Consider the following 14,854-nt stretch of genomic DNA (forward strand, 5'->3'; position numbering starts at 1 on the left):
TGAAATGATACCAAATTTCACTCGAAGCTTTTCCTTGAGCAGACATTATGCAATTAGTTCATAGAATACATAATTGATTGTAAAGATTTAATTTGATGACCAATGATTCAAATTAGTTACTCACAGATTACGAAAATAGACGCAATTTTGTCTTCCAACTGGAGGATTTTGTTTTGCTTAAAGCCCACACTCACAACAACAAAATTTTGACAGCAGTAATCAGCAAAACAGCAAATAAACTTCTGCAACCCCAGCGGGAGTAATAATAATCGTTTGGATTTCGTTGTAACACCGGCATCATCAGATTTCAAATAATATGAAGAATGCTATATTTGCCTCCACACCTAAAATCCAAATTATTTGAAATCCGTTCAACGAAAAAAAAAAATACTGTTAGAAAACATACACCAGTATTCGATTTATATTCATTTTTTATCAAAATTGTAAAAAGTGTTTGTTAAAAAATTTTCTTCGTCTCAAACGTATCATCAAAAACCATTGGGTACAACAGCGGGTTTCCGCTGGGCTACCTGACGAGAGTTGTCAAATGTGGGAAGACGGATAGAAGCAAAGGAACATGTAAGAGCGAGTGAGAGAGAGAGATCCGAATCATTTTTGACAGCTCATTTTCAATCCTTTCGATCCAAGAACATAGAGAAAAAGAGTAATGAACTCTACTGAATCGCTGAGTCGGTTCTCATAAAAAATGAACCGTGAATCATTCATTCTCCGCGCTGATCCGGATCTTTTGAACGGATCTGGATCTGATCGCCCATCTCTAGTTTTGATCAACAGTGAATGTTGTTTAATTCATGAGTTATGATCACTTGAATGCGTCCAAATTTACTTTGAATCGGGCTTTAGTGATGGCTTTGGATATTGAGAAGGTTTTCGATAACATTAGTCTTTCTGCTCTGCCAAGAGGAATTGCAAATAGAGTGATTAATTGCATCAATGCAGAGGAGCAACAGGTGCTGTGGAATAGGCAAAAATTGCGCCTCAAATGAGGTATAGAGGATTGAAACAGGGTTGTCCACTCTCTCCCTACATATTTGATTTGATTATGGAGGAAGTTCTTTTGACCGTTGAGGATGAATTGGACGGAAGGTTAAACCTAAATCAAACGGGCAGGTTAATGTTCCCAATTATCCTTGTATATGCGGACGATATTTTAATTATCGCTAGGTCAGGAATTTCCAATCACAGAACGCTTAAATAGGAAGCTGACGACAAGAAAACGATCTAGAGACGCTATTGTTGCCTCGAAAGTTATCTTGGACTTTCTTATGGAAAGAAACCCATCAGAGAAGTTGGGTTCATTACTATATGAAACCGTAATAGCTCCAACGATAGCGTATGGCTCGCAGGCCACGGTTCTTACGAAGCGGTCTATGAAATCTTTAAGTACCTTCTCAGCAAATCTACGGTAAAATTAAATCACTGTGTCAGGTGGAGAATAACTCGTCTTCAAAGGATGGTCGATAACAAAGTGGATCCGGATTCTTCAGTTACGGTATTGGGGATACATTATAAGAAGACCTGAGAATCATTTGCTCAAGCTGGCTGCGGAGTATAGATTACCACACAAAAAGAGAGGTAGACCGGCTTTTACTTGGTGGGATACGATTGCTCAGAGTATGTGAAGATTTGAGAACATACCAGTTGAGGAATGGTACGAAATGGCAGACGACAAAGAAAAACTGGATACGAAACTCAAAGAAATATACAATTTGCCCGAATCTGAAACAGATGACGAATGATGATACTCTCTATCTAGCCACCAGCATATAAAACTCAACAGCATATTACACAGCTCTTTCTGCATGATGGGTTTGACATTTTCGCTCCACAGTGTTCGGACGGTCCCGGGTCGGGTCCTGTTTGGTCTCCCGGGGTTTGGACTCGTTTAGAGAGGAACTGGCTTGGCGCAGGCCGTTGGAGGATTGTATGGGGGTTGCTGTGGGGTATCCGGACTTCTTATTCATTGCCTTCTTGCCTTTTCCGTGTTGCACTGTTCAAAAGTTCTGTAACTGTTCTTGTGGAGAATTTTCTCAGCTACAACTTTGAAGAATATAGGGATTGATAGTCTTGTGGCATGGGGCTGCTATTTTGTGGTGGACACTGTGTTCTGCAGTGTGACATAGTAGCCATGATTTTGTGCTCTATTCTACGCGCCTGAAACACCAGTGTTGCCTGCTGGACAGTTAATTGAGCATAATCATGGGGCGTTAGTTGTTTGGATCATTAATAGCTTTTGATGCTTACATTCTATCGAAAAGAGGTCTTACACAGAGTTGTGGCTGAGCGAGTTTGCTTCAGGCTCAGTTATGGTTTTTGAAGCGGAGCGATACGGTGCATTGAATTTGAAAGCGGTTGACTATTTATTTTAATTTTTTCAGAACATTGCAGTTTAGTTAACACCCTTATTTTAGGACAGCGATCGATGTCTCAACCCATCAAGTCTATTTATCTACTTGGTTTTGTTGGTTTGAAAGATACACTATTGTAGAAGTATGCAAATCTTAGCAAACTTGTTGCAGTATAATTTGTATCTTTCAGATTACTGCCGATTGTGACTGAAGACACGTCAGCGAGAATTCTGCATCTCTCTTAAGTAAATGTTGGACTAACATACCTTTCCTATCCCTACCAGTTGTAAGGACGTGGCCAGGACAATCCTTAACTGTTGGAGCGGGATATGTCTTTATTTGGGAGATAGTAATTATTTCCTACTTACTATCTGTCCAGTAATAGATATCAGTCTTGCTCTTAATAGTTTTTAACTCGTACCACCTACGATATTGTGTAACTTGTTCGATGCTTATGCTAATGCTAATACCAGTGTTCACTCGACTGTCGACAAAAGCAGGCCACTCTCGATGTGTGCCACGCGATCGTCTGTTTTCTCCTCATTGTTCTTCATCAGCAGTTCTTTCGGTCGATGCGTCGTCGACTTTGGAAAGCAACCGTTTAGTGATGAGTGTGTGGTGCTGACCACGTTGTGCGTCCATTGCTGCAATGGAAGCGCGCTGACCTCTGTTGGCGTAACTGCCATACAGTGAAACCACTGGAAGCGGCTCCCGTTCTGATGGAGGAGGCTTTTTGGATAGCGGAAGATAAAGTGTTTATTGTGTTGTACCTTTTGACTTTAGTTTTAAGACGTATTGTATAGTGACCAAGAATCCTCGGCTCTGTAAAGTTAATTCCATTATATACAGCAGTTATAGTGAGTCTCAGAATTTCATGAAAATTGAAAGAGATCTTCCTTATAAAAAAATGTTAGATTCTTATTTTTTTATTCCACCATTAGGGTGACCATTTCCGTGTTAGGGCGGTTCGAAAAATCTATTTGTTTCAAAAATGCCTTTTTTCAAAAATTGGGGGGCTGGGGGACAATTCAGGCATAACATTTGATAACGGCACAAAAGCATTTGTAAACAAACTTTCTACGGCCCTTTACACACGAACCAAAGTACGTCCACGCAAACCAATACCACTTTCGGATAGGTGATAGTTGCCCCTATCCGATGATGTTGTTGGTTTGCGTGAGCGTACTTTGGTTCGCGTGTAAAGGGCCTTAGAAAGTTTGTTTACAAATGCTTTTGTGCCGTTATCAAATGTTATGCCTGAAGTATCCACGGCTCATACAAATTTTAAAAGTTTTGTATGGACAATTGTCTACGCAGGGGGAGGGGGGTTAAGAATCCCAAAAACTGTCTACGTAGTTAATTAACAGCCCCTAAGGACGAGGTCGAAGAAAAATAAGTAAAACATGAAGCATTTATTTTCTTTAATTACAATTTCACGCATTTTTCTTCCGTTGAAAATGAATACCGTTTGACAATAATATACTTTTCGTGTTGAGACTTAAAACTATGGAATGACTGTGTCCCCGAAATTTGGTTCACACGTATATAACGGTTTTTCAATTTTCTTTCCATTTTATTGTAATCGGATTCCGAAAAAACTGATAGTGAATTTTTGAATCTGCCTTAGAAATAGCCCATGAATAAAGTTCTTGGGCCGTTGTTATGTGGTGGCCTTGCAAACTCGATTTCGCAGCGTTTCGTTTCAATAGTCCTCCCAAAGCATCACAAGGGCCTTTTCCATGACAAGTTTTGAAAAAATTCCACTTGGCAGCAATGCCAAAATCTTTTTGCATGTTGTATAAATTAAAAGCGGTCATCTTATTTTTATATTGGCTTCCTGATCCCATCTGAGAAAATGTAAATCTGTTGTAAGCCTGGCAATTTACATTTTATGAACGCTAGACAATGCGTAAGAAATAAACGAACTGCGACATGATTATGTTTAGTGAAATCAGCAATTGCAATAAAACTAGTAAATTTCAAATCGTTCGATTCTTCGTCTTTAAAATTAATAGCACAAGGGTGAATAGTAAATTGGGCGTTCGCCCAATGAAAGCCTTGAACTGCTTCCTGCACAACGAAAGAATAATTCTCCGAAAAATCACAGATTACGATGCATTCTGTAGTTTTCAAATTGCTTTTGACGTGTTTCAAGTAATTTGCCTGTTGCTCAGCAATAAAGTTATGCGGCAATGAATTGAATAATTTTTCTAAAAAAGTATCAATAAATTCCTGTGTGTACATTTCAACTAAGTCCATAATGCATCTCTCTACTTGACGCCATTGTTTGAATTGTAATGATTCATCATGTCCGTTACTACGAATAGTCATTAGTTGTGTGACTAAAATTTGCGTTCCTGAACATTTTTCGCAACACTGCAGCCAGAATTGTTTACTTGGATTTCGACAAATTATTTTTGTAAACAAGTCGTGATAGGAATCAACACCATCTGGGAGTGATTGTCTGCTTTGTAGTGTTTTGAAAACAAGTTTAACGTTCTGATGATATATACAAACGCATACGGTATGCGTGCCACTTGTCTCTGCCAAAATGCAGTGTTTCGGACGATTACTGGTGAACATGGAAAATCCTATTTTAATATCAGGATATGTATTTTTAATGATGGAGTACACCTCCTGCAAGTTACATAAAACTAATCTTCTCTGTACGTAGATTATGCCTTCATCATTTTTAGATATTAAATAATCTCTTTTCCCCGGACAAACACGACTTATATCGTCACTATTGTAAAAATCACGAACAAGGATTATCGTTTGTTCTCCTAATGAAGCTCTGCTTAACCTCTTTACAGGCACCGACATTATTGGTTGGCCATATGTTGGGAAACTTTGAACTCCTTCATAATTCTATATGTAGACCAACTTTGGGGAAGTGTGGTTTAAATCCTGTATCACTCATTGCTGTCTCTTGTTTCTTTATATTTATCCTTAAGTTGTATAAGGAATTCATTTTCGCCCGACAAAGGTGCGTTGTAGGTAGTAACGATCGATTCAAAACTGGTTGTTTCCACTGACACTGAAAATAAATATAAAAAATGATTGATTATTAGAAAAACAAAATACAAATGATTTATTTTTTATTATTTACCTTGACAGGGAAAAGGAACCATTCTGGACGGTCCCACAACGGCAATCGTTTCAATATTGGTTGCTTCGATGGACTCTGAAAAATGATTGCAAGAAAATAAGAGTTTAAGTTAGTAATTTGAAGAAAAGAATTGAAATTTAAAGAAGAATCACATGGTCCTGCAACGGCTTCTTCGGTCACGGCATCATAGCCGGTCACGGCATCATGGGTTCATATAGTTTTTGGTAGCAACGTTGACAAATGAAGGAGCTACTCTCATCTATGTTAATCTTTTTTTTCCACTGCATAATCGTACAATTTATTGGTGATTTTTCTGGCACATGAACTCAACATCCAAACACCACACATTGAACACTTACGTTTCATTTTCAGATATTCTTCACGGCAACACGGCTTGTCATAAAGAAGTTGAAAATACTTTTTAATGACTTACGTAAAGAATCAATAATACTTTAATATACATCATTTAGTACACTTATACAATCTAAAAAACGCAAGACGCGGAGCTTATAAAACTAAATATTGGTCTTATAACATGTTTTGGGAACATCATTAAAACCAGCGGCAAAAAAACAAAAAAAAAAACTTGTACATGGGATTCGATCACTGGTCCTTGGCGTGGTAGACTTATTACTACCTAACTAGACCAACACCACTTGATGAAATGTTTGTTATAAGTATCTATCATGTTCTTGCCAATGGCATGAAAATTATATTCTCTTTCAACATGCTTTCGATCCGTTATAAAGACGTTTTGTTAGCAGCAATGCGTACATTTAATTGCCAGAGAGTTTTATAGAAGTATTTTCAACTCCTTATAAGACAACCTGCACTTTTTCTGTTGTAAATTTATGAGATGTCATAACAAAGTGTTTTCAACTTTATTTATAACAATCCTCCGAAAACCTCATAAGAAACTGTCAATTACTGCTTGAAGAGACAGTCCAGTCCGGCTTAATGACACTGTCAATGTTTATGTCAATCTGGAAAGTATAAAATCTCTTCAAGAACTTTATAAATTCAACTAAGATTGATTTTGTATACGACAAGTTTTATAATGGTATTAAAACAGTAAGATGCACGTTTAAAGAAAATTTAAAGATAAAATCAAAAGAAAACTATTTTGGAAAATGTTGAAATCTAGGAAGTATGAAGAAAACATCTATAAGCCTCATATATCACGTGAGATGTTTTCTGCATCACTTATAATACACTTATACAACAAGCCGTTCTAATTATTTTTCGAATCACCCTAACAGGGACATGGTCACTCTAATGGCGCAATAATATCTATATCTATATATTCCCATACGCCACCATTTGAACACACCAAAATATCAATAGCACATCTACCCTATGGCAACTTCCTTCTCTAATAAGCTGCACGCTAGTTATTCCATTTCCACACAAAAAAAAACCTTCTCCTTCTGAACCCATCCGTAGTCAGTTGTCAATAATCAACTATCCGCTGCAGTTAATTACCGCTCCAACCAGTCGCCTTTCCTGTTGCCACTTTCAGCCAAACTGCTCAATTATTAACACGTCGATCGCATATCGCTCGCAACGAGAGCACCCACTTTTTGCCATATCTTGCAAGAAGACAACGTTTTTCCTCCATCGTTCGCTGGGAAACTTTCCTCACATATTGACTTCCACCTCGTGTTGCATGCAACACCATCAACCGACTTACAAAACCCCCATTGTCTTCAACTAACCCGGAGCGTTTGTGTTTTCTTATGTCCTTTCAGCATGCAACCGAACGTTGTACGGTGAAGTCGGTCGAACGTACGAACTTCAGCTTCAGCCACACCAGTTGCAGCAGTTCCAGCAGAACCAGCACCAGCACGCCGGCAGCAATGCATATCCCTTCCTGTGTCATCTGAACTTCACGGCCCCCGGGGGAGCGTTCGGCGATATCGTGCAGGTAAGTGAGCAACTGTTGGCATGGGTTGGGAGATTGATGAGCTAATTGAGCCACTTTTTCGAGGGCTAAACAAGTGGGAGTGATTTAGGGGGCAGTGATAGTTTTCCATTCGGCAATGGATGTCAATGTGCGTTACTCTGTGCGTTGGGAAAGCGGATCATGACGTCCTTAATACTGAGTAACAGGGTAATAGAATGATGGCGGGCCTAAGTGGTTCTCTATTCCTGTCCATCAATAACACGATGACGAAAGCAAAGATCACTTAATCAAAACATACCTAGCCGATGGAGCCGTGCTCGGCGTTCTCGGTGAAATGTGCTCTAATGGAGCGAATCTTGGACTCGTTTGATGATGGCGAAACTTTTGCGTTCGAATTGACTTTTGCCGTTGCGAGGCGAGGTCCATGAGCGTGTTTGGACACCTTTAGGATCGGGAAACATCCTCAAGCTCGGTCCTCCACACGCCTCAGTCCACATCGAGAAGTAACCACGTCCTCTGGTGGTAATCGGTGGTCGTTCATCGAAAGTGAAATATATACACTTTCGGGTCAGGCCCAGTCTCACAAATCAATATCAAAAGCAGAGAAAGAAGTCCCCCAAAGTACCACCGATCATTGAACACAACCAAAAAAAAATATGGGCAGAGGGAATGGTGGTCGCACACAAATTGAAAGTGAAAAATGTGTTTTCCTTGTCGACGCACGAAGCTGAAAGCTGGAAGAAAGCCGAAATTCACTGCGCCATCATCACTGCTCCGGGCACTGGGAATGAATGTCGTCGTCGTCGTCGTCGTCAGCTGGAATGGTGGTGAGTGAATTTTCATGTTTCGCCAGTGGCTTCTAATTGATAGATAGAAGGGAAATATTCGCTTCTTTTCGCCGATCGGAATCGAATGCGATGGTTTTCGTTCGGTAGAAGCGGTTTTTTTTTCACTCCGCATTGCCATTACTGTATTGATGGATTTCCCCGGAAATCGTGATTAATTACGTTGCGAGGCAGCTGTAAATTAGCTAGTAGAAAAAGAAAAAAAACTCCAACTGAAAATGTGTCTTTGTTAGTTGGTGATGAAAATTGAAGGGTAGAGGCGATTACCGCCCTCCTATATGTCACCGTCACGGGTAATTCAATTCCCGAAGGCAATTCTAAACAACTTGTTTGCAAATGCAAATGATGAATAATTCCATAAATTAACTCAAATTGATATCACAAATTACGATGCTCCAACCACTTCACTATCCCGAGACTCATCTGGGGCTTTGTGTTATTCCCTAATTGAATATCATAATCCAATAAAGCTTAACAAAATACTATTTAAATTAGCATATTGAATGAACTTATGCAGTGAACCTTCTCCCGACTACCCCGTCGCCGTCAAGGTGAGAACAAGATCGGTAATTCAATTGTAAATTCCAGAAGAACGAAAGCAAATTAAACTTTTCCCCTCGATTCACCTTGGATTTGAAATTCAACGAACAAACATCGAGCACCTGTGCGTCGTCGGCGACTTGTCACAAATCTCTCAAAGTGGCCGCTGGAAAATTGCGTTTTGTCAAAAATTAAGTCCGGAATACATTTGTACTCCACCCCATCCCCGCCACAGCTCGCCCACTTGTAGTTACGAATGTATTTCATTAGCATATTCTTTTGCTGTTTCTAGTGCCCTGCCGGAAAATTAGTTCAATTCGGTCGGCGTCCACCCCCAGCAGCCTCCACCCACCGAGGGGAGTTGTAACAAATTTTATAATCGAAATAGAAACAGCTTGTCAAATGGGATATTATCAGAGGCTCCCAGGAAAGGAAGGGAAGCAGCAGGAATCGACATTAGCATAAGAATCGAAAATGAAAGTCCTTCTGCTTCGGTGTTCTTTTACTTTGGGACGGCAAGGAGTCAGCGGAGAGTCAGCAGACGGGAGGCCGAAATTGGAGAAAAGGAATTGAATTAAAAGTAAACAATTTCCTAAATGGATTCGATGATACAATTTTACGCCGTCGACACCACGATGATGTCCGAGTTTCGTGTGAAATCTGGTTTTGTGTGTCAGTAAGAGGAGAAAGAGGGACGAAGGGGGGGGGATGGGATTTGAATCCGACCGAGAGGCGACTGGATGACAGAAGTCTTGAAAAGGAAGTTTAATTTGTGATGGAATCGGGAAAGTTTTCAATGGGATGGGGAATTAAATGTGGGAAAATGAATGCATAATTTGGATGATGGAATCAATCGCAAATTGCCATCAGGAATGATGGATTGGACTTGTTGTCTGTTAATATTGAAGGTTGTTTGATTTTAAATTTTCAAAATTAGTTTGTTTAAGGAAAGTCTTTGATAGCTACATGTCAAACTCAGTCAAATATTGTTGATCTCATTGCACTAGCGTGCACAGGAATCTTGTTTAGGAGGGGCATTTTTTTTCTATGGTGCATTTAATCTGGGGATGGGGAGTACTCCAAAGTACGTGGTAGATGGTGCCGTCCCACCCCCACTTTTTCCCTACTGTTCAATTTAGCTAATTTTATTTATTTTTTGCTCCGGTGGTGGTTCATCTTCATAACATTACATTGTGCAACGACGTAATCATGTCATATTGAATACGGTTACTTATATACTGGCAATTTTTCGCACCTTCCGCCAAGTGTTTTTCCAGCACAGAATCGTAGTTAGCCACTGCGATTGTGTTTGCCCAGCAACTCGGTCGATTTCTTCCAAATTTCTGAACCCTGTATGAATCGTTGTAATAATGTTTTGCGTCATGCTCTTCTTTACAGGTTAAAAATACAAATCAAAGAAAATATATTCTTCAAGGTACTGGTCTCATCTTTTATTCAGTTACCTTTCTGAATTTTTTTTGTAGTACGTATTTGTATATTTTGAAGACATCGTTACAATTTTTGACTATTTCAAGTCAGTATTTTTGAAAGCCCTTATATGCTGTTGCAGTCACTTTACTGTTATCTTTTCGAGTACGTTGAACTTGGTCATTTTCAGCGAAATTTTTTTTTTCAAATTTTCAAATTTTGCCAAGACTAATAGGATTATTAATAGTTTTAAAAAAATATAACGATTGGACCAAAGGCGCACAAAACAATTTTGATAAAGGAGTACGGAATGACGACTTGTGCGAAGGATTGAGCATGTCAACCACGGTAACAAATGACTTGAAATTTTCAAAGAAGATTCTTAGACAAATTCTTAGTAAGACAACAATCGACCAAGGTTCAATAGAAAACTTAAACCTAATTTTCAATTAGGGAATCCAAAAGCTGTCTTTAAACTTTGTACATTTGCGAAAAAGTCCATCCTCAGAATTCCTTAGGTTAGAAATTTTAGGACTCTATGAGCTCTTTGAAAATTCTTCTCAGAAGTCCTCTGGAATTATTTTGAGAATACTTCTTGACTTTTACTCAGAACACCTTAAAACTTAAATTCTTTCAGAGTTTCAGAAGAATTTTCTTAGTACTATCTAGAAATAATTCCAGGAATGAGGTAGAAATTATTGGTACTCCTTTGAAATTTTCCTCAAAATCCTTATGGAATTTCACTCAAAATTTAATTTTCTCGGTATTCTTTTCGGAATTATCTTGGAACTAACTACAGGATTCACTAGAAATTATTCGCAGGCATTTCTTGGAATACTCCCCAGAAATCTTTAGGAACAGTCCTCAGAATTCAATATCCTTGAGGTTCTTCTCGGATTTTTTAGAACTCTCCGAAGAGCTCTATTGAAATTCTTCTACCACTGGAAATATATTTACAATTCTTCATATTTTTTTTTCAGAACACCTTGGAACTGAAATTCTTTTAGAGTTTCAGAAATTATTTCTGGAATGAGCTAGAAATTATCCTCGGAATTCGTTTGAAATTTTGCTTAAAATCACTCAATCAGTTCACTCAAAATTTGATTTTCTCGGTATTCTTTTCGAAATTATCTTGGAATTATCTGCAGGATGCACTAGAAATTATCCGCATAATTTTATTTGAAATCTCTCCAGAAATATTTTGGAACTGTCTTAAGAATTCAATATCCTTGAGGTTTTGCTCGGAATATTCTAGAACTTTTTTTTCTCAGAACACCTTGGAAATGAAATTCCCCTAATGTTTCAAAAGAATTTCCTCTGTATTCTCCAAAAATTCTTCCCAAAATGAACTTGAAATGATCTCCGGAATTTCCTTGAACTTTTCCCCGATATCCCTTTGGAATTTCATTCAAAATTTGATTCTCCCGATATTATTTTTGAAATTATCTTGCAGCTATCTGCAGGATTCACTTGAAATTATTGGCAGAATTTTCATGGAAACATCCCCAGAAATCTTTTCTTTTGGAACTTTGTTTCAGAATTCAATACCCTTGAGGTTCTTCTCGGAAGTCAAGTTTAAGTTGTCCGTCCATTCACCAAAACATTATAGTTTTTCTACCAGAAATGTTCAATAAAGCTTGCCCCTCCATTCAACAGAACTGTGCAATTTTTACATCAGGAATTTTCAATTCAGCTAGCCCCTCCTTGCAGCAGATTGAATCTTACACCATAAATTTTTAATACAAACTTGCCCCCAGATAATTTAACACCAGAAAATTTTACACCAGGAAATTTCAATTGACCAGAACGATGCAAATAATTCACCGTTAATGTTCAAAAAAAAAATGGTTCTCCAATCTTCTGATTGGTGCAGATTTCCTTTTTCCATTTTCCACCAGACATTTTCAATATAGGTTGCTTCTCCTGTTATCAGAATGTTGCAGGTTTTCCACCAAATAAAACTTGCCCCTATTTTCGGATTTTTCAGCATAAATTTTCAGTAAAGCAGCTTTCCTCCAATCATAAGAATGGAGCAAATTTTATACCAGAAATTATAATTAAAGTTTGTTCCTCTATTGAGAAAAAGGATGCAAATTTCAGACCAAACATTTTCCGAAAAGCTTGCCCATCCGTTCACCAGAACGGTGCAGATTTTCCTCCAGAAGTTTTCAGTATAGCTTAATTTAAATAAAGCTTGTGCCTTAATTGACCAGACCAGTACAAGTTTTCCACCAGAAATTTTCTGTTAATTTCATTTATCAGAGCGATACAAATTTTGCACCAGAAATTTTCAATAAAGCATTCTCCTCCATTCACCAGAATGGTGCACCAACAATTGTCAGTGAAGTTTGTTTTACCATGCACTTTTGTGGTGCAATTCTCAGGCACCAGAATGGTGCAAATTTTCTACCATAAATTTTCAATGAAGCTTGCATTCATCAGAACGATGCAAATTATGCACCAGAAAAATGAATAAACCTTGCTTCTACATTCACCACAGTATTCCGAACGTTCCACAAGAAATATTCAAATAAATGTGCACCTCCAAATTTTTAGCGTGTTTCAATTTTTCCACCATGATTGATGATATTTTTACACCAGATATTCAATAAAAAGCTTTGTGCAATTTTTTGACCAAAAAATGTCATTGAAGTTTGTCCCTTCATGCACCTTATTGGTGCAATTTTCAGACACCATCTCGAAGGAATTGACGCAAGAAAAGGTTTACAGTGCCCTTATAGTATGAAATGAAGTTATTTTACCTTCAAATCAAGTTGTCAAGAAAACAAGTTATTTTATATCGTAATTTGGAAATGTGGAAATGATCATCTTATTTATAAAAGGAGGGGCAATTGCCCAACCTTGCCCCACTTTGCCCCACCCTGTGCACGCCAGTGTCTCGTTGATAATTTTATTATTGATGCCTTGATATCCCGAGCGCTTTATGAAATTACTGAACGTTTTGAGGCAACTATCGCATATGAATTTGCGACTCTGGAAGGTTTGAATCTGATATAGTCCGAACACCTCAAGAAAAGCAAGAAAACTGGCTCAAGTATGAACACAAGGCAAAGCACTCAAACCCAAATATGCCAGTTATTTTCAGGAAATAGATGAAAGGCTCTAATGTTGGCTTATAGATCTTAAGATTGGGTTCATCGGTAAAAATCCCCTTTTTTAATTTTTTTTGTGGAACATTGCGTCTTATGGACATAACATATTTCCTCGACTATTTTTACGAATATTGTTGTTTATGCAATCGATCAGTTCGTAACTCCAGTCATACCAACTCACCTGCAACTCCATGGTCAAACCCTTGTTTGAAACGTCTTAAATCATCTAAATGGGCTGCCTTGAAAAAGTTTTGAAAACTGCGAACTGACGTGTCGAGAAAAACAAAACATACGCTTTAACAAGCACTACAAGCAGCTCAACGAGCAACTCTACTTAGAACACCAGCGTCAACTACAAAATAAGCTCAAAACTAATCCTAAAAGCTTCTGGAATCACGTGAAAGATCAACGAAAGAAATCGGGTCTGCACTCAACGAGGTTCAACGGGGATTGAGAAATGTCTAATGTGGATGGTATCACGAATCTATTCAGGTCACATTTCTGCAGTTTTTTCATCAACGAGGAGCTGTCTGACGAACACGTTTCAGATGCAGCAAGTGAGGCTCTCATACGTTCAGTTGTTGAATCTCATCCACCTATATCGATAGATGACGTTCAAACAGCAGGCATTCGCTTAAAAAATTCTTCCAGTACTGGCCGGGATGGAATTCCATCTATGGTGATTAAAAACTGTATAGGAGCCTTGAGCGCACCACTAGCATTCGCTGAATTCTGGAATCTTCCCTGATGGCTGGAAGAATTCCTTTGTTTTTCCTTTCTTCAAGAAAGGCGACTAAAATATCGAGGCATTCCGGCTTTGTGCGCAGTTTCAAAACTTTTTGAGCTGATAGTTTTGGATTATTTTAAACACACTTGCTCCAGTTACGTTGACTCCGAACCACATGGATTTATGCAGAAGAGATCCACTGCATCAAATCTCGTGCAATACACATCTTTTATAATTCGCGAGCTTGAAAAAGGCGAACAAGTTGATGCACGGATCTCTCTGCTGCGTTTGATAAAATGAACCACAAGATTGCTGTTGCCAAATTAGAGCGATTAGGCTTCCATGGCCCCCTTCTTAATTGGCTTCGTTCTTACGTCACCGGTCGTCAATTGTCAGTAAAAATAGGTGACCGTATTTCTCAGTCGTTCCCGGTTTATTTTAATGTACCCCAAGGTAGTCATATTAGGCCGTTAGAATTTCGTTCTGTATTTGAATGACATTCACTTTTCAATCAGGTGTCCGAAGCTATCTTATGCGGATGATTTTAAGCTGTATTTTGTCGTAAAGGATCGTAGTGATTCAGTTTTCCTTCAACAACAGCTGGACGATTTTGCTACTTGGTGTCACAAGAAATGTTCCAGCATCACTTTCTGCAGAAACAATCACCCACCTGCTTGATTTGTTATGACATATTCATACAGATGATGCCATTGTTCCTCTCTGCTGCAGTCCACTTTTTCCCGAATGACTTCAAAGAGTTGACGCCTGCACGCTACAAAATGGTTCATGATGCACTGTAAAAATTGAATTATGATGAATG

General features: G+C 38.5%; 1 protein-coding gene across 1 annotated transcript in view; it reads left to right on the top strand.

Moving 5' to 3' along the window:
• LOC135710925 (uncharacterized) overlaps positions 1-14,854 on the top strand; it is a 209,204-nt gene that overhangs the window by 120,944 nt on the left and 73,406 nt on the right. The window contains exon 3 of the mRNA XM_065233630.1: positions 7,227-7,402. Coding sequence (XP_065089702.1) covers positions 7,227-7,402 — 176 coding nt within the window. The remainder of the gene's footprint in view (positions 1-7,226; positions 7,403-14,854) is intronic.

Source organism: Ochlerotatus camptorhynchus, unplaced genomic scaffold, assembly GCF_037179485.1.
Source record: "Ochlerotatus camptorhynchus isolate MF236.1 unplaced genomic scaffold, CSIRO-AGI_Acam_v1.1 ptg000406l, whole genome shotgun sequence".
Taxonomy (NCBI): Eukaryota; Metazoa; Arthropoda; class Insecta; order Diptera; family Culicidae; genus Ochlerotatus; species Ochlerotatus camptorhynchus.